This window comes from Pungitius pungitius, chromosome 14 (assembly GCF_949316345.1).
Source record: "Pungitius pungitius chromosome 14, fPunPun2.1, whole genome shotgun sequence".
Classification (NCBI taxonomy): domain Eukaryota; kingdom Metazoa; phylum Chordata; class Actinopteri; order Perciformes; family Gasterosteidae; genus Pungitius; species Pungitius pungitius.
Window position 1 is genome coordinate 12,697,500 of NC_084913.1, and position 24,521 is coordinate 12,722,020.

The 24,521-nt window shown below is 44.0% G+C and overlaps 3 protein-coding genes across 8 annotated transcripts in view; 2 read left to right on the forward strand and 1 right to left on the reverse strand.

The window, feature by feature from the left end:
* The window catches only part of sash1b (SAM and SH3 domain containing 1b), a 36,677-nt gene extending 21,111 nt beyond the window's left edge, over positions 1–15,566 (forward strand). For 2 of the 3 annotated variants that reach the window (XM_037487429.2, XM_037487430.2), the window contains 17 exons: positions 5,079–5,207; positions 5,432–5,482; positions 5,829–5,878; positions 7,408–7,448; positions 7,779–7,865; positions 8,025–8,137; positions 8,389–8,490; positions 9,506–9,641; positions 10,189–10,583; positions 10,989–11,063; positions 11,165–11,305; positions 11,390–11,522; positions 11,791–11,960; positions 12,058–12,264; positions 12,733–12,892; positions 13,281–13,427; positions 14,598–15,566. In XM_037487429.2, the coding sequence (XP_037343326.2) occupies positions 5,079–5,207; positions 5,432–5,482; positions 5,829–5,878; positions 7,408–7,448; positions 7,779–7,865; positions 8,025–8,137; positions 8,389–8,490; positions 9,506–9,641; positions 10,189–10,583; positions 10,989–11,063; positions 11,165–11,305; positions 11,390–11,522; positions 11,791–11,960; positions 12,058–12,264; positions 12,733–12,892; positions 13,281–13,427; positions 14,598–14,920 (2,460 nt within the window). In that variant the 3' untranslated portion in view covers positions 14,921–15,566. Of the gene's footprint in view, positions 1–2,736; positions 2,872–5,078; positions 5,208–5,431; positions 5,483–5,828; positions 5,879–7,407; positions 7,449–7,778; positions 7,866–8,024; positions 8,138–8,388; positions 8,491–9,505; positions 9,642–10,188; positions 10,584–10,988; positions 11,064–11,164; positions 11,306–11,389; positions 11,523–11,790; positions 11,961–12,057; positions 12,265–12,732; positions 12,893–13,280; positions 13,428–14,597 lie in introns of those variants that run through there. The other variant, XM_037487431.2, reaches the window with a different exon arrangement.
* Positions 15,567–15,684: 118 nt separating this feature from the next.
* ddo (D-aspartate oxidase) lies at positions 15,685–18,404 on the reverse strand. 3 transcript variants are annotated; one of them, XM_062557379.1, is made up of 5 exons: positions 18,284–18,404; positions 17,291–17,485; positions 17,044–17,152; positions 16,772–16,948; positions 15,685–16,623 (listed from the first exon to the last, which is right to left on the reverse strand). In XM_062557379.1, the coding sequence occupies exons 2-5, from the start codon at positions 17,460–17,462 to the stop codon at positions 16,065–16,067; spliced, it is 1,017 nt and encodes a 338-aa protein (XP_062413363.1). In that variant the 5' UTR covers positions 17,463–17,485; positions 18,284–18,404; the 3' UTR covers positions 15,685–16,064. The 3 variants fall into 3 exon arrangements, with proteins under 3 accessions (XP_062413363.1, XP_062413362.1, XP_037343335.2); XM_062557378.1 differs by having other exon boundaries at positions 17,291–17,496; positions 18,284–18,401; XM_037487438.2 differs by having other exon boundaries at positions 17,291–18,290.
* Positions 18,405–18,548: 144 nt separating this feature from the next.
* zbtb24 (zinc finger and BTB domain containing 24) lies at positions 18,549–24,416 on the forward strand. 2 transcript variants are annotated; one of them, XM_037487433.2, is made up of 7 exons: positions 18,549–18,628; positions 19,545–20,383; positions 20,887–21,054; positions 21,529–21,612; positions 21,697–21,780; positions 21,854–21,935; positions 22,455–24,416. In XM_037487433.2, exons 2-7 carry the CDS (start codon positions 19,573–19,575, stop codon positions 23,275–23,277), a joined length of 2,052 nt encoding a protein of 683 aa, XP_037343330.2. In that variant the 5' UTR covers positions 18,549–18,628; positions 19,545–19,572; the 3' UTR covers positions 23,278–24,416. The 2 variants fall into 2 exon arrangements, with proteins under 2 accessions (XP_037343330.2, XP_037343329.2); XM_037487432.2 differs by lacking the exon at positions 18,549–18,628 and adding an exon at positions 18,639–18,900.
* The last annotated feature ends 105 nt before the right edge of the window (positions 24,417–24,521 follow it).

Here is a 24,521-nt window from a genome sequence, read left to right on the forward strand (position 1 = left end):
ATTCAGTTAGTACTTCACGTTCTCCTTCCTCCATGGGACTGTGATCGTTGTAAAAGATAGAAAACACCACAGTGTAACAACCCCGTTTGTGGTCCTTCCTGTTCACTCTACCTGCCGCCCCAAATGAGTCCATGAGAGATCTTTTGTCTCCGTCCACAGCGAGATCTATTTACAGAGCAGTGTGCCGAGGACCTCGCTAATGCAGCTCGAACAAGACGAGGTGCTCTATATGCAGAGTGCGCATCCGTGACATTTGAGACCTGTCAAAATCCACTTACCAATCCGACATGAATGCTTAAACTCATCCCATGATCCTCTTTTTCTCTTAAGGGGGTCCAGGGGCTGTCAGTCTCGACTGGGCCCCTGGGTGTTCTGGAAGAGCAGTAATTCTCACAAATGTTTACACGCACACACACGTTTCAGTATCCCAGTGGATCTATGAAACTGATTTTTAAACTATTACTTTACTTCGACTTTAGGGGTTTATTCATTTATGGAGCAGTTCATCTGACGAAGAGATTTCAGAATAATAAATATATGTTGTTATCAGCCTTACAAATAGACTGCTTCATTTTCTAAAACATGAAACAAATGTCGTAACACTAAACCCCCAATCCGTTTTGTTGAGTTATTGGAAATAAGTGGAGACTGGTTGTTTTCTGCTCCCAGGGGCAGAGCATGTGAACAACTTGTGATTCCTGTTGATTAAATGTTTAAACCTTAGTTGAATGATTTCAGGGCTTTCAATATTTGACCTATGGTGACCCATTACCTCACTGGATAAACCACGTCGTGGTGCCTTAGGTCTTAGGACTTGGGTCAGTTTGTGTGGTTTCCATCACAAATCTTCCATGGTATATGTCACCGAGGGACCTGGTCCCTGATCATCTTCTGCGATTCTCACTCTAATCAAGCACAGAATGATCTCCCCTGGGGTCAAACTCAGGACACTGGGGGAAGCTGAGTGTCCATCTCCTGCTCCCCGCGTGCTCCGGGGTGACGACTGACCCGCCGCTGTGCAGCCGGGCGAAAGATTCCCATTTCTGGCGTGAGCCGCCTCGGCTCTTTGGCCCTTTGCCGTCACCACCGTCCATCTGCAGCTCGACCTAATCTGCAGCCTCCTGCCGCATATCTGACAGCGGTACTGTAGCCTCCTGCTGCCGCTCCTCACTTCCTTGGAGTCAGTGGTCCGTTACTGAAGATGGAGATTAGAAACAGTAGGGTCCTGGTTAGACGTAGTAGATGCTGCCCACACATAATCTCACTTATTAACGCCATTGAAACAAGGTCACCAGCCTTATGTGAGGATGCGTTTGTTGATTTTGTAGATGCACTACATCAATGAGCAGAGGAGGGAAGTCCCAACATGCTCCTTCTTGATCTGCTGACGCCTGTGCAGCAGTCAGTTACGAGTGTTCAGCAGTTTATTGCGTCGCAGAGAACGTTTTGTCATCACTGCACTTTCTTTATTGCCTGAAATGGGAAATAATTGTCAACTCCCTTCACATCATTTCCATTTTCAGATAACTCTGTCCAAAGGTAATGACCGTCGGTAGCACATTGCTGTGGTGGTTAGCGCTAGAGCCTCACAGCATGAAGGTCCTGGGTTCGCCTCATTGTGTGCAGTCTGCATGTTCTCCTCGTGTGCGCCTGGGTTCTGTTCGGGTAATCCGGCTTCCTGCCACAGTCCAAAGACATCGACATCCTCTGAGGGTTTTAAGATAATTGGTGACTCTAAATTGACTGGTTTCCATAGACTGCACGTTGGTGACGGAGTAGATCTTTGCCGCCCCCTGCTGGTGTAAATACTGCTAGTTTTTATTAAGACCGTAAGGTACCAAAAGCCTGATTAACACTTTGCCATGTGTGTTTCTGTTTGTTTGTTTGTTTAAATTATATTTATTTTATTATATTTTATATTAAAATGTTCCAAGGCCTTCCATGTTAGTTGAAGTGTTATTAAAATATCTACTTTGGAATACGTCTACCGGGATGCTTTTTGGAAAGCCATTGTTTATTCATGTCATGAAAGGTACAATAACGACATTGTGCCATCCTTTTTAGCAATTGTTGTCAAAGACTCGTCATGGATCAACTCGATAGATAAATTATGGATATTTGATCTAAATAGATTTCATTCATTCATTCATTCATAGGTATGCACCAATGTATCTAAAAGGTTTTGGAAGACCCTGTTTAGTTGGAGTCATTCAACCACCCAAGGACACAGGAAAGGCAGGGCACGCTGCTGTTACTGTGTTCATCTGTAATAATAACCTGTAAACATGAAAACGGCAGAGAAGTAAGGCAGAAAAGGCATTTACATGTATTATAACTATGAGTTGCTTACAGGAAAACTTAAGCAAGTGATTAATTCTTGAAAACAATTATTTTATAACACAACATACTAATGTCATCACCAGTTGAGTACAAGTCTGTGGTCAAAGGCTCCATGTCAGCAGAGGGAGACATATATCTGATCAATATTCAGCATTGCAATTAAGACCCAGACACATCAGTCCATAGCAGCTGCAGACATAAACATGCAGGCCCTCTCTCACACACTAAGGGGTGCTGGTTTATTTGGGCATGTGAGTCAGCCGGTCCTGGCTGCAGCTAAGTAGAGGAGAGTAGAGGGCCCCACCCAGCAGCAGCAGCAGCAGCAGCGTCATATGTGGTTGCAACCCCCCCCCCCCCCCCCCCCTCTCTGCTTTATGTGTGCCGGTCACCCCTCCCCTTCAGGATGTATTGTCCTCCACTCACTGAACTGAGTTAACTTTCAAAACGGTGCCTTTCACTTGCAGCAGTGAGTTGGACCTGAGGAGCACCGGGTGCTCGTAGCTTCTGTTGGCAGCCAAATGCCTGTTTGTGGTGAGTGTATTTTTATGTTTGCGCCGGAATGTGGTTCAATGGTTAGAGCTGCTAACGGACTGAAATCTAAATGTATATCTTGTTTCAAAAAGACAACTTGGTGTAGTGTGAGTGTGTGGGTCGTGTGCGTCGGTCATTTGCTCTCTGCGGTTAATGAAGACTTTCATTTGACAGAAAAGCACAAACAAGTCGCCGCTTGATCTCTGGATCTTTTTGAATACGATATTTGAGACATCAGCAAGTCCATCATAGTCGGTGACGTTTAGAACCCGACAACGTCTGCTGGACTACAATCTCAGTGTGACATCAAGTAATAATGAAGTTTGTAGAGAACAGACTTTTCAGTTGATTGGGCTTTTGGAGTGTTGCTCTGCTACATCGGTCAGATGTGGTACTCTGTGTGATACAGCGTCTGACAAACCTACTGTAGGTCTAAATGTAATTTACTTATCTTGACTCTCACGACACGTAGCGTCAGGGACGGTCTTATGTTTTATTGGAACGCTCCGGTGTTTATGGACTTTTCAGAGTGACACGAATCCTTTGCTGACACTCTGTCACCCAGGTCTGGTGGCGCAAAACAGGGAGACAAGGCAGAGGAACTTTTAAAAACACTCATTAGACACTCGGCCCCGGAAGCACGTGGATCTTTTGTCTCCCTCTTAGATGCTCAGCGCCTGAGAAATGTGACACCGCACTCTCCTTTTCAAGCCTGCGGTTGATGTTTTATGCTGCAGTTTTGGCGTAGAGACCCATTAATTAGAGAGCAAGCAAAAAGTAAAGCAATATTTACCCCAGAAACCCCTTTTTGTCAGGATGGTCGGCATGAGAATGGAATTGATATCATTGGTTAGTCACATATTACTTGTAATCCATGTGCTCGGCGATGTAAACACGCAGCGTGTCTAATGAGCGCTCGGGGCCGTGCTGTATCATGTGGCTCGGTCACAATAGGCTGTTTATGTGGATCCGTGGCAGTCTGAGCAGAGAGCGGCTGCAGCCAGGCACAGTTCAGACCTTCTTAGTTGTCCTCGTCCCTCGACTGTATGAGAAGCAGCCCGATTTTTTTTTCAGGCCATTTTCTGGCCGGGGGCATGTCATTCACCAAATGAATGGCCCTCTTTTCTGGACAGTTGAGCCAGTCACAGTCCTCCGTGCCACGAGACAAGAGAGCACACAGTATTGGTTGTCACTGCAGACGACTGTTTTCAGGGGGCACTTTGCATACCCTCAGGGTAAAGCACAAGTGAAGCATAATAATAATTGTGATCATCATGTGGGACAACAGTCTGTTCAGACTGTGTGTAGTGGATGGCTGTAATCACGGTTTGTATTGGTCCGTCTGATCTTAACTAGTGACTCATGTCACACTACATGTCGTAATTGTTGAATTATTCAAATGATCAATTTGTATTGTAACAGTGAATGATTAATTTCAACTGTTAATTGTAAATGAATGTGTGTTGCACATGAATGTGACACTAGGAGCGATTTGGCTGCTTCTGCATTTTTATTTAGACCTGTCGACAAAATGTTGAAAGGCAGGCAAGGGCAGCATCATTTAGGATTGCTCCTGCTCTTCTGTCTTCACTGAAAGAGTCTAGTTATCTGACTCTGTGGTTAATCCAGCCCCATGTCCTGATTGTGGTGCAAAATGTCATTAGGTCACAAAACTCAGCAAAAACTAGTATGATTTATTTGTCACGTTGGGAAAAACACACATAGTTCTAGGTAATAACAATTGTAGGAAACTAAGAAGGGTTACATCCGCGAGGACAAAGGCTCACCTGCCTGAGTGCCTGTACCTCTTGTGATTTATGCTAGACTGAACCGCGGCCTCTCGAGCCGACTCTCCACGACGGCTAGAGAGCTGAGTGAGAGTCGTAGCTGCGTCACACGCTGCTTCCTCTGGCCCCGGGGAGGGGTGCAGGGTCACGTCTGAGGAGGTGGACGGGGTCGCTGGGCAGGAAGACAACCAACCAAAGACGGGGGCAATATCCCAGCTGGATGTCTCCGATATATTGACGCTCCTGGGGCTTTATCTCTGTGTTTCCTGGTTTGTTTTCCCGGTGGCCGTGCTGGACAATGGCTTCAATGGCTGCAGTGGTCGGTGCGTTCAGGAGTTGCCTGCCGATGGGCACCGACCTCTACTGGCTGTCGTGTTTCTGTTTTGTATGTGTGTTTATGTGCCTCTTTATCTCTTTCAGGATGGCTCTGTGGGGAACCTTGATGATCTGGTTCAGGAGTATTCTCAGTATTACGGCACCTCGTTCACTGACGTGTGTGAAAGAATGGAGGAGCTACGGAAACGCAAAGTAGTGCAGGACGCAGAGATGGTAAACAATTGTGTTGGACTTTTCTTAAAATGTGTGACGTATCATCATTGTGGTGTATTCTTCTATTTTCTTTTGAGATTCATTTATGTCCCCACACCTGTTGGTCCTGCACAGGCCTGTGAAACAGGATGTGGCCGATTTCAGTCAGATGAATATTGTTTCTATTTCTGTGTTATGATGACACTGTATTTCACTCTCCCGTTTCCACTGCCTGTGTGTTTCAGGGAACCGTTGACTCAGGGGCCACGTCGTTGCAGCTCCGCTCTCAGATCCAGGTGAGTGCGTGTGTGCGTGTGTGCGTGTGTGTGTGTGTGTGACCCCGGGAGGAGACAACTTCCTCCTGTGTGCGTCAGCAGAACCGGTGACTAGAGACAATGGAATTGCCTTGTCATTATTATCCTGAGCAATAAAGTCTGATAGTATTATTTGAATGCCGGGGGTGCAGAGATCTTACTACCAAATTAGATGGTTCATTTTTTTTTTAGGTGAGAAGGAAAATGCTGTGATTTTAAATTGCTTTTGAATAGAGAAGAAAATGATATATATTAAAAACCTGATGTCATTTGAAGCACACTACTGCTTTACTATTTACAATAATGTGTGATGGGTTTTTTCTGTAAGGAATCCCTTGGGCTCAGCAGTATAACAAACACACCAGAGACTGAACGAAGGTAAGAAAAGTCCCAATGAGAACGTTGGAAATCCGACCCTGAAGCATTGAGATGTTTCTTTAAGGACCAGAATAGCTCAGCATCCCGTGACCACATGGCCCCAAGAATCCGTAAGAAAGATGTGATTCAGGGGGTACTTAAAAGCACTAGTCATCGTTTCAATATTTGAATTAATTGATATGGCTATGGCTATTATTTTCTCCAGATGGTGTGTAGTGTTGTGGCTTTACATGCTACACTACGTCATCATCTAATATCAGTCATATTTACAGACAACATAAAATCCTATTCATTGAGGATAAGAATGTTTCATCTGCTTCCTGTAACATTTCTGAAGGCTTCCTGTGTCACTTATAAACTTCCTTTGTTCTCTCCCTTGGTCATCGGAGGGATTTTAAAGATTAGTCATATTTTACCATGATTAAATGGTGATGATAAAGCAGCGTTTGATTTGATGAAGCTTGTTTTAAGTGAGTGATTTGCTTTAGTAAGAAAGAAACCTTATTATTAAGTACCTAAACACAGTTATTGGAAAGAAATTCATGGCAATTCATTCAAGTACTTGAGATATTTCTTGATTTTCACAGAGGAAACCGTGTCAATGTCTCTTGCTACAACTGTGAATACATTTTTAACGCTATAGTCTGTTGCTTTTGTAGATTGTACTAAAAGCAAATTGTTCTTTGGTGGTGCTCTGATGAAAATTAAATGAATATGAGGTTTCGACAACCCGTAGGTACTTCTACACTTTCATTTAGCAATTTTCAAGACTTAATGATTGAAAACTATATTCATGGAGTAAATGAGTAAAAACCAAAAGCTGCAGCTAAAGACAGTGCTACAAGCCACATATGTTTCAAACACTTAAAAATGATTTGTCTATAAAGAAAATAATTGGGAAATGATAAAGTCATTTGACTGAGTTGAGATATTTTTAATAGCTGTTCTCAGATGTTCAGCAGTGAACAACACAACCATTGTTTTCTTATCAACAAAAATAGAGTACAGGTTTGAGCTGCAAATATAAACACTGATCCGACCACAGCAACAAGTGTGAACTATGTCAGAGACCAAGACCATTGGGGGGAGAGAGAGACGAGAGGGAGAGGGGGGGTAGAGGGGGGGGGGGGGTAAAAGTGTGCCGAGAATGCAGAAGCCTCGTTAGCGCTGCTGCAGCAAAGCCCTGACTGGACATGAAAAAGGCTCCATTGTTCGTGCGATGGCCGACGAGCACTGACCTCTGTTCATCAAGCAGGAGCAGCCGGCCTTTTTTCGTCCGTGTTGACTGCTTTGATTTCCCTTTACTGAGACGCTAGCGTCATGGGGAAGAGTCCGCTTTTGTGAATTTATTTTTGTTTTTGTTTTGGAGCTGACACAAGCGAAGAGGGTAGAAAGACATGTTGAGGGAGATGGTTGGATTGCAGGGAAAATGAAGAAAAATACTTTAACAAACAGGTACTGTTCTCTTGAGGACTTCTACTGCTTCTTCGAACTCTTCAAATTAAGTAAATATTATTTTGGATTTTCAGGTTTCCTGTGCACAAATCTAGCTCGGATGATGGATCAGAAGGCAAGTTGAAGTTGTTTTATTACATTGATTGTATACTTAATTCTTCATTGTAAGTAAAGGCAGAGCGATTTATATTTTCACAGCCATTTTACAATAAACAAACTAAGTCTTATTTTGATTTGTGGCTGTAAAGAACTTTAATCCACCCTTTTTTCTTCCTTGGTGGTAGTTATGACTACGTTCTGGGACTATTTAAACAAATATCTCTGTTTTGTAGCATGACTAAATTAATCGTTTACCTATACTTTTAATATAACTGTCCCTTTTTGTGGGGATGCTGTTTATCTTTTTCCTGTGCACTGAATTAATCTGCGTTGTTGTACTGTGCAGGGAAATGGGACGGAAAGAGAAAGAACAGGTCTTTTTGGCAGAGTTTTCGAAAGCCACAGAAAGGAGTGTTACGTCAGATCTCAAAAGGTATGTTCAGTCAATAACGCAAAAGAAGGGAATGATATAATGTCATGAACAGATGCTCTTCGTATTTTCATGTGACATTTATGATTAGTTTTTATACGATGCCTAATTAAAGCAGTCAGTTGGGTCCCGTTAGCCGACACCTATACTTTTACTTGACAGGTGATGACGTTGGTTTTGTGGCCAGCGAAGTCACCATGAGTGATGAAGAGCGTATCCAGCTGATGATGATGGTGAAGGAGAATATGATCTCTATAGAGGAAGCCTTGGCTAGGGTATGATGTCATACATCCCAACTTTCCCCACACGTCACAGACAGTAATTTCTTCTTTTTAATAAGTAAAAGTAAAGTAAAGAGTTTGCTGTGGACAACTAAATGTTGCATCACTTTTTACATCTGACCTATTAAAATCACATTTATAAAGAATGTCTTTATCTTTGTTTCCTGGCTGTTTGTCGGCCAGCTGTTCAAGGATGAATAACACGTTAGCCATCTAACTAATAAACAGCTCATCTTTTTCTGCAGCTGAAGGAGTTTGAAGTGCAAAACAGGCCGACGTGCAGGCCCGATCCCACAGAATGGGTCGACTCCTCCAGCCTCGCCACAAATGAGTCACTCAACTGCAACGTAAGTCTCTAAGCTACCAGTCTGAGGGCATCTTCGTGGCTCTTTGACGTTGAATCTTCAGGCAAAGGCTGCAGAGCTGGTGACATCTCCCTCCTGTCCTGTCCCGACGATGAACCGGGGCCCCTCTAAAGCCCTTCAGCTCAGGGCCCTCTCCCAACTGCAGGCGACCGGGCAAACTTCTATTCATCACTGTCAAAGCGCTAACCCCCTATTGTAGTGCAGTGGGCGGCTGGATTGAGCACAGGGCCCGGTTATGCAGGCCACAGCTCTTTTATGCATGGGTGAGGTGATTAGGGGCTCAGGTTCAGGGCACATTTTTCCGATTGGTCTGGATAGCCTGACTATTTCTCTTTGCTGTGGGTATTTGTTCTTTCTTTTCTTTTCTATGTCATCTCCTACCCCCTCCCTTGTTGGTTCTTTGTTAATTGTAGACCTTGTCTACTTGCATTGACTTGTCGCGGTGTATTTAAAATCTGCTTTCATTTAGTCTTTAGTCTGTTGCCCTCTATTCTGGGATGTGCATTCCGCTTGTGTTTTGGGCTGTAGACTTGAAACCTCAACATCTGTTACCCGAGTGCTCAAACAAACCACCAACCTTTTCACTAAGCATAATTTCATTTGAAAGTTAAGGTGATTTAAAAGAAGCTAGCTTTTAGGTTTCTCACGAATCGAAAGCCTTTTCTATTGTAATGATACAGAGCAAATGGGACAGCGGTTTAGAAGAGTTTCCGTGTCTTCGCTGTGGTTACGGATGTTTATATTCAGCTACAAGTCGCTTGTACAGACTCTTCAGCGGGTAACATTTGCACACACACAGCTTATTTTATTTATTATATAATAGAAGTTATTAAAAGCAAAAACCATTATTTAAATATTTCTTGTAATGCGAGAACTCATGTACTACATCAGTGTATAAAGGCAGTAAAAGTGTCCAAATATGTGGTACTCGGTGTGTTATTTTTTCGTAACTCAAATGTTTTCTGTGATTAAGATTCTTTCTGGTCTCTCCTGTCAGACTGTCTGTGACCCGCCAGACAATGAGCAAGAGGAGTCAGTGACGTTCAGGAGACTCCATAGACTGGTCAACTCAACCCGAAAGGTGAAGAAGAAGCTGATCAGAATCGATGAGTCCAAGAAGCCTGGAGCAGAGGGTACAAAAAACATCAGATTTAATCTCTTTAAGCCTTACGCCTGTCTTCTTAAAAAACTTCTGAATCGTGTGTAGTTTTTAATCCAGGTAAAATGATGTTTAAATAAGTGCAGCCTTGATTTTAGAACTATCAGGTGTTCACAGTAAAAACACAGTGTGTTTATAAAGAGGACACCACAGTGCTGAATGTGACGCAGAGTCTAGAGAAAATGTCAGTAATTGTATGCGATCTAATTACTGTTTATTTAAGAATCTGCGATAGAATAACAGTATTTATGGTCTGTTTTAGCGAGTTCTATAGTCTTGTTTTTTTTAAACACTAACTTGGGGCATTACTGTGTTCAAGTTGGAATCAGCAGCATTTGCATCTATTCAATCATCTCTGAATTTTACAGAAAGATCAAAACATCAAAATGACATTATTTAATACGTCCAACACTACTTGGATTAAGTTGGATTAAGTTGAGCATTTCTTTGCATTTTACATGAATATGTTAACATTGTATTGCATTTCTACCCTCCTTCATCCTCCACCGTTTACTCTCCAGAGAGCCCAATGATGGATGGCTTTGCTGTTGGAGATGCCAGCGCCTCACTGTACTCGGAGGTGCAGAAGAAGCTCACTGTTTGCCCCGTGGACTCCCTGGCTTCAGCTCTGCAGTACCAGCTCACCTATGACACGGACAGATTGACCACCTCCCCCTCCTCCAGCACCCTGGACACCTGCAGCAGCCACAAGATGTCCCAGGCCTGTAAAAAGCCAAGTGGAAGCCCTGGAGAGAAGGAGACTCGTGGAGATGTGGATGTGGGGGAGGCAGAGGGAGGCACTGGCTCTTCCTTTTCTGAAATGGAGGGTTGTGATAACGAGGAACTCAAAATCGCTCGCTCTGTGACCGAAGGAGAGCTCCGTCCCCGGATCCTCAGCCCACTCAGCCAACATGGGGTGAGTAGTGAGTACATAGCAGCCTTTATTGAGGGTTATTTTGGTAGGTGTGAAAGCTGCAGTACTGAGTTTGTATATTCTGCAAACCCCAAGCAGTCGTCGCAAGAACACGCACCTGCACTGATGCTTGTTCAATTTTAATACAACCCAAATCACCTCAGTAAATCATAGAGACCATTCTGTACTATTTAAATTGAATCAGTTGGTGGTTCTAAGAAGGATTTAGTATTCCCCCTCGTGGGATCTGTGGTGACCTGACCTGCTGCAGGAACTTATCTGCCCCACGTTGCAATAATAATTCAAACTGGAGCAAAAGTGAAGGACAGAACTGGCAGCTTCAACAGGTGGACCGATGCATTGTCTGAAAATTTGCCCAACTTCACTTTGTCCTTTTATTTTAAACAGAGAGCTTGTAGCTTTGGAGGTTTTGACCTGACCAACCGCTCACTGCATGCGGTCATCTCCAACAATGACAACGTTGTACGTAATGCTCTTTCTTCCGTAATCTTTTGTGCACTTGGATCAAAATGAATCTTTTTTTTTAATTTGCTTATTTTCTGCTTTTTGTGTATGTATGTTAGAATAAAGACGGAGATAGAGTGAGGGATCCCACTAAGTCTCCAACAGCATCCCGGATTTCCCTCGGCAAAAAAGTCAAGTCTGTGAGGGAAACCATGAGAAGACACATGTCGAGGAGATACCACTGTTCTCTCTCCGAGCAGGTATGCACTCTACAGCAGCATCTGTCAGCGTCACCAGGTAATGTTGTGAACATTTTTGCATTTTACTTTCTCTCTTTGTCCCAGTCAAGCCCGCAGCGCATATGCAGCTGCCCTCACTCGCCTCAGACGGACTCCGACTCTTTGGAGAAACACAAACTGAAGCCAGGAGGGTCTGTGGAGAGCCTGAGGAGTTCCCTCAGTGGCCAAAGTTCCATGAGTAAGTGGCCGTGTTTATGGCGTGAGCCGGATCTGGGTGTGCTGCAAATAATTCTCAGTGTTTGTTTAAGGTTGACCTTGCAACACCAGACGCGTGGTGTTTATCAGAAGTGTTTCACGGTCATTCTTTGCTTTTGGGATTGGTCTAAACTTCCCACGTGTCTGTTCAGATAACCGTCAGTCAGAATCCAAGACTTTAAAAATATATTTTAAATACTAACCAATGTCTTGAGGTGACTCACTTATCTTGCTTATCTTTTGTTGTGTAGGCGGTCAGACTGTGGGGACCACTGACTCCTCCAACAGCAACAGAGAGAGTGTGAAGTCTGAGGACGGGGAAGAGGATGAGCTGCCTTACCGCGGACCTTTCTGTGGACGCGCTCTAGTTCATACTGACTTCACCCCCAGTCCCTACGACACAGATTCGCTCAAACTTAAGGTACGATCCCATTTTCATTTAGACAGAAAAAGACACATACACGTATGATCATGTAGAGATGATATCTGATGAGGAGCTGACGCTTCTTGTCTTGCAGATTGGGGACGTCATCGATGTCATTAGTAAGCCTCCCATGGGTACGTGGATGGGGATGCTCAATGGTAAGGTCGGCACCTTCAAGTTCATTTATGTGGATGTGGTGAATAAGGAGGAGGCCAAGCCCAAAAAGACACGCAGGAGGAGGAAGGCCCGGCAACCCAAACCCACGTCTGTAGAGGAGCTCCTTGATCGCATCAACCTCAAAGTAATAATCTCACTACTTGGTGTATTCAAAACAAGTCCAGTTGTTTCAATATACAAAAGACCTTGTCATTGTTAAGTCAATCAAATTAGTTCTAGCTGTGTTTTAAAGAAATGGGTTTCTCTTACTGAGAATTGGATGAGAAGTTTGGCACCTCCCCCATGTCTCCATGCTATATACAAACCTGAAACCAAGAGCTATTTTAGCCATAGATGCATGAGGCCTGGAGGCGAGGTGATAAAGCTATCCTTGCTCTGCAAAAAACAACAACAGACTGAACTGTCTCCTGGCCAGACACTAAGCTTATCATCTGCTGACTCTGTTTAACGTGCAGACATACTGGTATCGATGTTATCACCTAACTGACAGAATATATGTGCTTTTTAGCAGTTCTGAAATAGGGAATGGTCAAATCAATACCTAAATAATAGATCTCTTTTATTTATTTAACTGTTTACCCATAATCCACAGGAGCATCTTCCCACATTCCTTTTTAACGGCTATGAAGATCTGGACACATTCAAGTTGCTGGAGGAGGAGGACCTGGATGAGCTGAACATCAGAGACCCGCAACACAGAGCTGTGCTGCTCACTGCAGTGGAGCTGCTGCAAGAATATGATGGCGGCTCAGGTAACCAACAGCGTGTTATATCTGCCCTGAGACCTCAGAGGGCGCATTTAATATCATCAGAAGGTTTCATTCTTCTTCATGACAAAATAAGAATCAATTTAAAGTAAGAGTAGGACGTATAAACTGCCAGTAATATATCAGGAATCCGTAATATATCCGGGAAGATTATCGTGATGGTGCAGGTGATCTGATTTGCACGCATTCATTTGGAGTCCTTCCTTCACTATCATTAACAATGTCACAGTTTACAGTCAACATGTTTAGAGAATCTCTTCATACGTCTGTCCTTGCTATCCTTCAAAAGCAATACAGGCACACCACACAGGCTGCTCCCGGGAGGTGATATTACGTGACGCCCGCCCCCTGTCGGTGTTGTTGTACTTTGCAGGAAGCAGCGACCCGGAGCGAGGCAGCCCGTCTGGAGGCAGCCCGTCTGGAGACTCCCAGGAGAAGCTGCTTCTGGACAGGCGTGGCCTCGCAGGAAACTCCCCGCGCGACTCCGGCTGCTACGAGAGCAACGAGCACCTGGATAACGGTAATGACAGCCTGAGTCGCCCGTGAACACTCGCCACCTTCGCTTCCGGTTCATCCTTCACTAGCAAGACTCGCGCTGCCTTCGGTCCTCGTTGATGCTCCAGCAGTCAAAGCCGCCAAATTCAGCTTTCCTGCTCTTCTGGAGAGACTGTGCTGTCGTCACTGGTGCTGTGTTTTTGTTTTGTTTTTCAAGCAGCTTCTTCTTCAAGTCGTCTCTTCTGTTCCTGCATCATTGACTCTCAACTGTTTTGCAATGACCTTTTTGTCTGTTGAGGGCTTTGAGAGCTGACCAAGCTTGTCTTTCTCTACGAGCATAACATTCTCACTACAATATCTAAACGGGCATAACACAAGGTTCTGGGTTCTAATGGGACTAGAAGTTCACTTACATAGGATCGAACTGAGCAGGACCTAAAGACATTTTTACAAAATATATGTGCAGCAGCTTTTAGGTCTACTCACAAACAGATGTGCAGTTGTGTGGTGGTTTTTGCATTTGCTGAGAGTCTTAAACCGACGTGTGATTTTCATAGTGCAAAAAAAATTTGCAGTACATATTCACTGTGAATGCCTGCTTTATTCTTAATCAGTCGTACTGTGGTGATTTGGTTTGGCTAAAGTCTTGAAGTTGTCCAAATGGGAAACGTTTTGCTTCTTGTGAATGTCCAACGGTTACGTGGTTCGAATCGGTCAGATCGGCCACACTTGTACAGTGTATTTCTCTCAAGATTTTACTGTTTGTGTGTATATTTTTTTAGCCCAGGAGGATATAATGTTGCAAAATATTTCATCATGTGCCTGAAAACTGCATAATGCAGAAGTCAAAATATTTACTAAATAGTATAATTATACTTGTTAAACTGGCATTTTGTATCATAGTAAACACATTAAAATGTGGACATAACACTCCCTTTTTAACTTGGTTTAACACAGTTCAAGGTCAAAGTTAAACTCTTTCTAACACGTCTGACAGAAATGTGGCAGCTCTGAAGTCTCAGCATATTCTGAAGTGTGCTTCTGTCGGGTTGAGGTGAGGAATAAATTGCTCCATGCTTCACCAGGCTCGACTGCTTGCTTCTTTTCTTTCCTCTGCCCTTCATTCAGCTCTGTTTACAAATCGAAACTGACCGGCCACTGCATGATCTGCACACACTTGACTTGTTTATTTCAGGAAGGTACAAAAGGACGATTTCGTCAATGAGCCCGCCGTCCTCCTGTTTTGGGTCAAGCCACCTCCCCTCCGCAGAGCCACCACCCACAACTCCGTCAGAAAGGTCCGATCATCATGAAACTCCACCTTCCTTCCCAAACCGTCACCCAGAGCCTGAACTTCCAGAGACTGCCACCATGTTCATCCACATAAATCCCATTTCATCACACGGGGCTGGTGCGAGTTGTTCAGTTTCTGCTAGTTCTGAAGCGCGTCGTCTGAAAATGAACAGAAAGAAGACGGCAGCCACACACTCGGTAAATCCGGGTTCCCTGAAAGAATGAAGGCTGTGTCAGAGTGACCTGACGACGCAGACTCTTATATTGACCTCAAACGGTCAGTGAACGGTTTCTTCAGAACTGCTGTACAGATGTTAATAGCAGACATATTTTTTCAGAACATTTTAAAGGAGCAATGTGCTCATCCCAAGAAAAGAAAAAATGTTATTCTTTTCAAAAGAGTAAATTTGATTATATTATTCACTTATCTTAGTTAATTTTCCATTCACTTTAATACTTTTGTGAAACTGCAACCATGGATTTGTTGTGTGCCATGTACGTTCATGTGAGGCAATAATGTAAGTAATGTATCTTTGGTGCATTATCAGTTTTTCACAGCTTGACGTGGATCCAACATACATTTCCTTTTCAGTTTGTTTTATAAATCAAATCTTCCCTTCTCAAACAATGTACCTAAAGTTTAGACCCTGTTGAGTTTTTTTTCATATTGCTAACCTTTAGTCTGGTTACAGTGTGGACATGAAATATGCAATACTCGTCTCAGTGTCGGATGTTGCTCATGCAGCTGAACCCTGTGTGTAGAAGAGTCCAGCCGTTACACAGAAATAATCCTATTTATGGTGCATCAAACAAAGCCTTTTATTAATAAATTATTGACTGCTACATTTACTGTCACACATTTTATTTAAACTCTCAAATTTATTTCTACAACAAAAACATGTGGCCATCCACTTCAACCCTAAATGCAAGTGTGATAGCAGCTCATGAAGCCCAGGGAGATACCAGATATCACAGTGTCGTTGCTGCTGTCCACTGTCAGCAGTTTTATTCCAGTCAGACGAGCTGTTTATATCACATCAGTAAATATACAGTATTTCCCTTTTTATTCGTTTAAATAATTATGGCGTCTTTCATATATTCTTTGTATAACTTCTAACAAGACTGTAAAATACTGTTCTACTCTCACATGAATAAATGTTGGTATATTTCAATAACGTCCAGTAGATCGTTCCACTGATGAAAAGCAGTAAGTATGATGACATTCTCTCAAACACAATTGTTCACCATAATGTATTATTTTGACATACTTTCATGGCATTATAAAATGTAAAACATTCTGCAAATTCTCAAGATTTAGGTTTTGATTAGCTTCTTAATTCCACATTATTTAAAGATCCGCAGAGCTGCTTCACAGTTTGGCCCGTTGTGGCATTTCATGAAGACACTGCCTTACCAGCCCCAGGGCGTCCAGGGCGGTTCCCCAGGCCAAGGTGACTCCGCAGCCTCCGTGGCCGTAGTTGTGGACCACGGGGACCCCGCGGCCCTGCAGCTGCACCACCTCCCTCTCCACCCTCGGGTTCCTCCTGCCCGGCCTCAGACCGACCCACTGGCTGAGGACTCTGGCCCTGCTGATGGACGGCTCCAGCCCGCTGCAGCGCTCCACGATGCTCTTCGCCTCGCCCTCGTCCACCTGGAGTCGCCAGTCCCCCTCCTGCCTCGTGCCCCCGATGGTGACGCAGTGTATGCCGGGGTAGATGTAGGTCTTTCCGTCTCCGTCTCTGATGAAGTGCTGCAGCCAGGGGGCCTCCACCTTGAGGACCTGACCTCTGACGGGGTACATCTCGTGGTCACCCACCAGCTTTTTGGAGCCCAGGCCGGAGCAGTTGACGATGACGTCATAGCCGTTGCTTAATTCCTGGAGACTGTTGACCTTCCTCTGTTCCACTTGACCTCCAGCCTTTGTGAACCTTCACAAAATGATCATGTTGTAAAACTTCTCTTCAATTATTCAAGTGTGGAATCATGTACATATACATTGAACTGCAATCATCTGTAGATGACTTGAATTTGTACAATAATAATAATAACCGTGCACGTTTAACATGGAAGACCAACCTGTGATGGAGCCACGGCAGGTAGCTGGAGCATTCACATTTAATGGTTGTGAACGCCTGTCCGAACTTGTGATCTGGAAACCTTTTCAGTTCACCATCAGTCATGGACCGAAAGCCGATCACAAACTCTGACCAGAAGGGTTTCGTATCGGCTGGAACCTCCTTGAAAATTTGCCAGCTGGAAAATAATTTTTAAAATGACTAAATGCAAAAAAACGATCCATTTTAAAGTGAGTAATCATCATTTTTTTTAGCCGGTATAACAATCGTTACCCAGAGCTCAGCATTACTCCAGCGTCCGGTGAGTGTTGGGATTGCGCAATATCAAACAGGTGATCAAAGCTGTACTTGAACCAGCGCCTTTGCCTTTCCAAGGGAATGTCTGTTGTAAAGGTCAGGTAGGTTATGAAATGACATTACAAATTATTATTATCTTGATAAATCTGTACGGACTGAGGGACATTGTAAAATGTAACATAGTTGTTGTGATGCATATAAAAAAGGGGCGATTGTTGCACACCTGGAAACTCTGCTGCAAACAGGATCCCAGCTGCACCGTCACTGGTGGTGTCTGGACTGAACTTCTCAGCCAGCAGAGACACGGAGCAGAAAGGAAGAGCCTCAGCGATGCAGACAGCCGTGGAGAAGCCAACCACACCTGCTCCAACCACTACAACCCGGACACTTTTCATGCTGGACAGGCCCGCGTCTCAAACTGGAGGAACGCTGCAGGTTTGTAGCGTGAAGGTTAACCACACCTACGAACATCAGCCTTCATAACTCGCTGCACAGTCCAAGGACCATCCATTGTAATGCATTACATAAGAGACGATGCATTATGCATTACATAAGAGGCAGGTAAAGTTGTTCCAGCAGTTTCTATTCTCGTGGGTTTTTTCTTGTTAAATTGAGTCATTTTGTTGACATTTCTCTTCCACGAGCATTAAAGACAGCAGATTTCAATTATTTTCTCTTCTTCCCCACTGTAAAATTATTTGGATGAATGGATACGGATATAATGCATGAGTAGAAGTTGCAGCGATACAACAATTTAAAAATGGTACATTTTTAAAAAATCAAGCATTTAAATTCGTACCTGACACATATGTGTAAATAAACACCTTTATGTTAAACCTTGTTTTTTCATTATCTGTTAAGCAGTTTCATATGTACCAATGCAAATATGTACATAGTTGATATAGTAATTATTCGTAATGTGTGATCTGCACTAATAACTTTATCTGTCAAATAGATATAGTGGAGTGAAAAGTAGTACTAACGTCTTCCACCTGAGTCATTGGAACTATTGTGCAATAATGGGGCACACTCCTCATTAGCCATGTACCATTTACCTCAGATCTGACATATGCAACCATACGAAGAATGATCACTTGCCCACTTAATGATCCATCTAATGTGTGTATTGTATTTTATCTGCACCCTAAGACAATTTTGTAGAATTTTGTTGAGTTTCGCACACTGAGAAAAAAACACAGCCCATATACAAATCCACCTGTTATTACTTGGTGATCAAGATCTCGAGCTCTCAGTGCACATTTGTCAGTGGGTTGTTCCGTCTTTGAAAGTCCTCAGCGACGCCATCGATTATTAAACACTTGTTAAAGTCCACTGAATAAAAATAGCCCGCTTGTTCAGATTATTTCTTCCTACTAGCCGCGCGCTGACTGTACGTGTACAACATTCAAAAGAAAACGATCGTTAAATCCATCTTTAAAATCTATAAAACACGAAGGAGCTCGTTTGATCCACGGTGTGAATCAGCTGTCAGCAAGTCTCGTCAGAATCGTACTTCTCGCGATAAGTCAGCCACGTTTGCCCTCTCCAGCCAAATCAGAAGGTAAGGTCCTAAAAGCTCACTGCTATGTTAAGTTACACCGTATTTTGTGCGCTTACTCTTCTTGTTTCCTGTCACAAACAGAAACTTCCCTACTATAAGACATTAGTTGAGGCGCACTCTGTTGTTATTGCTGCTAGCTTCGGCCTGTTTGTGTCTAGCATCGTTTTGAACAATGCTAGTAAACGTTAGCTGGCTAGCTAACCCTCAAGTTGCGCACATCACTGCAGGATTCATCTGCAGCTCTGAAAACGAACACTTCACTTTGTATGAAGGTAACATTCGTTCATAATACGTCAATATTGCCAAGCACTAAGTATGAAAGGTATAACGTTGGTTGATTGAATGTGATATTTGTTGTGTTTTCAAGCGTAATCGATCAGCCGTAACTTTGGTAATCAATAAATCCTTTATGCCATTTATGAAGAGCGAAACAGCTTTTGGCAACAACTTAAGAGACTAGTTTTTTCGTTATAAATTAACCTGGCGATTTTATTTAGAAATATGCACTTTACAGTTTCCTATTTCTGGTGTTTTACAACCAAAATTACAAAACCAAACTATATTAATTCTACAATAATACTAAAAACAGTCAAGAAGATAATCTTTCAAATGAATTCATTCAAATGCTTATTTATCAGATTTGTAGATAATTCATTTTTTTTGTCAATCAACCAACGAATTTATTGACTAATAATAATAGTATACTAAAGAATGAATCATTAGTTCCAGCCTTAAAAAAAGATTATTAACTTGATGTTTCCACAACTTTCCATATAAATGGAATTCATTGTTTAGGTAGTAAAACATTTTAACTTATTTGGGGCAAAAAGAAGAGCATTTTGAGCCCGTTTCCATCTCTCAGTGATAAGCACTAAACTCTGTTTTAATAGAAAGTTCACTTTTTCCATGCTTGCAGGAACAAAAGTGATTGTTCGGACGAGAACATGTCCCAGAAAGCAACAGACACGACACCACCACCACCTATGGCCCTTCATTCAGATTCCCATAAGCAGAGCATCCTGAGCAGATTGGACCAGCTCAGGAAAAGGGAGCTACTGTGCGACATCACCCTCGTTGTGGAGGACGTGCCCTTCAAGGCGCACAAACCGCTGTTGGCAGCAAGCAGCGAGTTCTTTTCCCTCATGTTCACGGCAGAAGATCAGATCAGTCCGTCGACCTACCAGCTGGACGGCATGACAGCGGAGATGTTTGCAGCCGTGCTGGAGTTCATCTACACCGCCCAGGTGTCCGTGGAGGAGAGCGCCCTGCAGCAGCTTCTGGCCACGGCTCGTCTCACGCAGGTCAACGACCTGGTCGCGGTGCTCGCACAACTCTCACGCTCCGCTGCGGCGAGCGAGGAGGCAAAGGCTGGCGTCGCCGTGGTTCCAGATCTGTCGAAATGCAAGAGAGGCCGACCAAAGAAAACGGTGCTTGTGACCGAGTTGGAGCGTGAGAGTGGGAGCTCAGAGGAGAGAACGGCTGGAAATGTGGACCTCGGTGTGGTTAAAGAGTCGTATACTAAAGATGATGCAGATTGCGGATCAGGAGCCAATCAGAGCCGCAAGAGCAAACGCAAAATCCGGCCACCGGTGAAATACAAGAGCTTGAAAGTGGGAAGCGACACAGCGAGGGAGGAAGATCCTGGGAAGAGAGGCAGGAAAAGGAAATACCCCGACACTGAGCCCCGATGCCAGGACTGTGGCAAAGTGTTCAAAAACCACCTCTTTCTAAAGATTCACCAGAGGACTCATACAGGTAATCTGCCTCGCCACCTATGGTTCATCCATTCAGGCTCTGAATGGCCGTGTTCACATGGGATGATACTTTCATTACTGCTGTTCGAAGGTTCAGTTTATACACCCTAACAGGTAAAAAGCTGTACTATGTCAAAAAAGGTTTGTATTACTATTGTACAATTCACAAAAGATCACGTCATGAAATATGTGGTTGTAGTTACAATGGGTGATTAATTCAATTTTGGACTGGTGGTGGTGTGAATCTGAGCTAATTAGGTTTCTGTTTGGATAACATTTGTTCACAAATTGTTTTTTTTAGCTTCATATTTACGAAATAACAATTTCCCTTTTACACACAATGAACTTGTACCCATTTTAAGAGAGAAGCTTCCAACTGTGTGCTGTAGATTGTTAGATCCATGTCTACAGTTTAATTAGCACGCAGAGATCAAATTACCTTCAGTGTTGCTGCTCTGGATGATCACACCTACCACCTGCACTGCATTTCTTTCGTTTCCCCAGGAGAGAAGCCCTTTCGGTGTCTGGTTTGTGGAAAGAGTTTTACCCAGAAACACACTCTGCTGGTTCACCAGCGCATGCACACCGGGGAGAAACCGTTCGTCTGTAGCGTCTGCTCCAAAGCGCTGTCCACCAAACACGCCCTGCAGGAGCACATGAACCTCCACCAAGGTACAACGAGTTCTTCTATGGGTGGACAGTATGTTATGCTCTGGATGATCATCATCCTTTTCCCCATATTCTATGCAGCATACAAGTGCATAATAACAATAATGGGCGACTGTGGGTGAGTGGGGGGCGCGGCCGTCCTCCAATCAGAGGGTTGCTGGTCTGATCCCAGGCCCGGCTAACACACATGTCCCTCTAGCTCCCCCTCTCTACCAATGCTCCTCTAGCTGTGACTACAGTGTGTGTGAATGTTAGTTACTGATGGGCAGGGGCCACTGTGTATGGTAGGTCCTGTCATTAGTGTATGAATGGGTGAATGATGTCATGTAGTGTTAAAGCGCTTTGAGTACATTTAACATGTTTTAAGCTCGTGAAATCAAACGAATACTGTAGGAAATGATTGTTTTGTCTTTGTTTTTCACTGCTGTGCTCCCGACTGCTCTGCTATACATAAATCCTCTTTGCCTTTGTTCTCAGGAGGGAAATCCTTCAGCTGTGATAAATGTGGGAAGACCTTCACTCAGAAGAGGCAACTTAAAAGCCATTACCGAGTTCATACAGGTGAGGGTCCCTTCAACTGCAGCAAGTTGATATTAATTGAAAAGGAGAGACTAATGTATTCTTTGTTCTTGTTTTAAATTAAAGGCAAATCTTTGCCAGAATGTGCTCATTGTCATCACAAGTTCATGGACACGGCTCAGCTGAAAAAGCACCTGAGAACTCACACAGGTAAAGTCAGACAAGCTACTGAAACTATACAGTTCTGTGGAAGCCGTCAATGACATCAACGATATCCTTACAGGTGAGAAGCCTTTCACCTGTGAGATTTGTGGCAAGTGTTTCACAGCCAAGAGCACTCTGCAGACTCATATCAGAATCCACAGGTGAGAAGTAAATTTTAAAGCGGGAGCTCCCAAACAACAACATAAGTTATTATTTAACATCTTTTATTGACAATTACATATGAACTGGAAGAGAGAAGTATTCAAATTCTTAAAATGACCCGTACCACAGTGTAAAAATATGCCATCACTAGTAAAGCGAGTACTATATTGTGTTCAAATTCCTACTTGAGTAAGTATTTATGTGTCATCAACTAAATGATGATAATAATAATAAAAAGTATATTTTAAAGGGAAAATGCCTCTTACGAGAAACTTCTAACTACGTCTAGACTTCTGAAAGTGTTTTTTGTTAGAGGCCACAAACCAAAAAGTGAACAACAGATTTAATCTTTAAGAAAGCCTAGATTTTTTTTTTTTTAATCATTAAATCAAGAGGAACTGCAGACCAAAGCTGTCAAGTAAAGATAGTTGAGTACAATATTTCACACAATCAGCGTAGAAATAGATATGATTCTTTTAGCATTGTAAACACACTTGCTTAAAATCCTCCTTTTTCAGAGGAGAGAAGCCCTACGACTGTAACGTCTGCAACAAATGCTTCTCCGACCCGAGCGCGAGACGACGACACGTCGCCTCTCACTCGGGGAAGAAGCCCTTCACCTGCTCCTGCTGCAGCCTCTCCTTCACGCGCCTGGACAACCTGAAGACTCACACCAAGTCGCACAGCAAGGAGAGAGCCGCACCGGCCCAGGAGGTGCGTGGCGTCCTGCAGCTGCAGCAGTACCAGCTGCCCTCCGGCTCCGAGCAGGAGATCCAGCTGGTTGTCGCGGGCGACGTGGACAACATTAACTTTGTGCCGGGTCAGAACCAGGAGATCAGCATCATGGCGGAGGAGGCGGACGCGGCCCACCCAAGGCTGACCCTCCTCACCCAGTCTGCACACCAGAACGTGGCTCTGGTGGCTCAGGGCGGCCTGTTGGAGCAGAGCCCACGGGTCCAGACTCTGGGCGTGCTGGAGGGCCAGATGACGCAGCAGCCCGAGCAGATGCACGTCATCACCCTGAGCAAAGAGGCCATGGAGCAGCTGCAGGCCCACCACGGGGCCCCGCAGCCCCTTCAGGTGGCGCAGCGGCCCGTCCAGCAGCTGCAGCTGGTGCACCAGCCGACCCGCCACCCGGGGGCCACTCGGGACGCCGCGATGGGGCCGGTGAGCCGGGAGCAGCGCGGCCAGGCCATTCACATCAGCAGCCAGAGCAGCCAGCCCATCTCCATCAGCCAGACCAGCGAGCAGATCTCCAGTCACCACATGCAGGGACAGACCTTCCAGATCCAGGCAGGCACCGTCTCCTACCTGTACACCACCGAGTGTGGCCCGCAGTGAAAACATGCTCACTTTACATTTATTGACATTTTCTTTCAACCATAAACCAAAGCATTTCAGCATTTTTTTTTTTTTAATTTGACAAATACACCTTTTATTTTCACCTCTTGTCAGCACAGAGGACGTTTTCTTTGTTTTTTGGACACAAACTTGTTTAAAGTAAAATAATATGAAATGATTGTTTTACACTAACACAAATATATTGGTGAGTATCCATTGAATCCGTTTTAGTTCCAGGGGTTCTACTGGGCACTTTACTCTTTATCAGAAATGAACACAACCTGTGCTCTTGTCCTCAAAAGAGCAGCTGTGATTCATCCGAGGATCTTACCAGTTTCAGGTATTAGTGGATTTTCACGCACATGACACAATTAAACATGGGTTGGCAGAAATTCAAATGGTCAACAATTAAAAGAACTTTTGGAAACCTGTGTGATCAGAAGGTATCACAGCTTTGACCCTGAGGAGGCTGTGGGTGGTGGCAGCGAAGGTAAATGACCACATGGTCCTGCGTGACGTTGGCGAGGCTTCTGAGGGTCTTCTCTCCGATCGCTGAAGTCTGCAAATTCTCAAGCGATAAAGCTTGTTTCTAAATAGACTGCTGCACAGATTCTTTCATTCAAAAAGGTTTTTGTCTTGTACAATAAGCAAAGAAATTGTTTAAAATTGTATTATGCCTAAATTCAACAAAAGTGCAGGGGCAATTTAGTTCCAATTACCTGGCAACCCAGAAACACATAACTGTCAAAACCATCATCCGAGCTTCCACACCTAAAACATCTGGATGACACCACTCCTTGAGGGAATCAGTGTTGAGTTGACCGATCTGCCTCCACCTGCAACAACGACAGAAGAGGAAGCTCCGCGGCTCAGGATGAACATCCAAGCATTTAAAGTGAAATGTCCTGACTTGTCCTTCATCTGGGCTCAATGAGTGCATTTGATCTGTAGAGGGCTCCCATGTTACGCTGCAGTCTGTTAGATTATGAGGTCACTGCTGTGTGGCTTTGCTGATACGTACCGTTTTACATCCAGCACATAATGCAAGTGCACGATTATGCACCAGTTGTTCAGGAGGAGCCACCTCGGAATTGATTCATTGAAAAACCTTGACTTAATCTCAGTGTGTCCATTCCTCTTGGATACAGTGTGTGATTGGCTCTTAGCTCATGACGTGATTACCCAATAGAAAATCGCCTGCTTGTTGCCTGCAGAGTCAAATCAGCAGCTGTGCAATTCCTCTA

Bases quoted from the DNA above. Each gene is read 5' to 3' on its own strand.
- ddo (XM_062557379.1), bottom strand. From the start codon at position 17,462: ATGAAAAGTGTCCGGGTTGTAGTGGTTGGAGCAGGTGTGGTTGGCTTC. The intron at 16,949-17,043 runs GTAACGATTGTT...ATTATTTTCCAG, and splicing joins GGAGTAATGCTGAGCTCTGG to CTGGCAAATTTTCAAGGAGG. The intron at 16,624-16,771 runs GTTGGTCTTCCA...CATTTTGTGAAG, and splicing joins CTGCCGTGGCTCCATCACAG to GTTCACAAAGGCTGGAGGTC.
- zbtb24 (XM_037487433.2), top strand. From the start codon at position 19,573: ATGTCCCAGAAAGCAACAGACACGACACCACCACCACCTATGGCCCTT. The intron at 20,384-20,886 runs GTAATCTGCCTC...TCGTTTCCCCAG, and splicing joins TCACCAGAGGACTCATACAG to GAGAGAAGCCCTTTCGGTGT. The intron at 21,613-21,696 runs GTGAGGGTCCCT...TTTAAATTAAAG, and splicing joins CCATTACCGAGTTCATACAG to GCAAATCTTTGCCAGAATGT.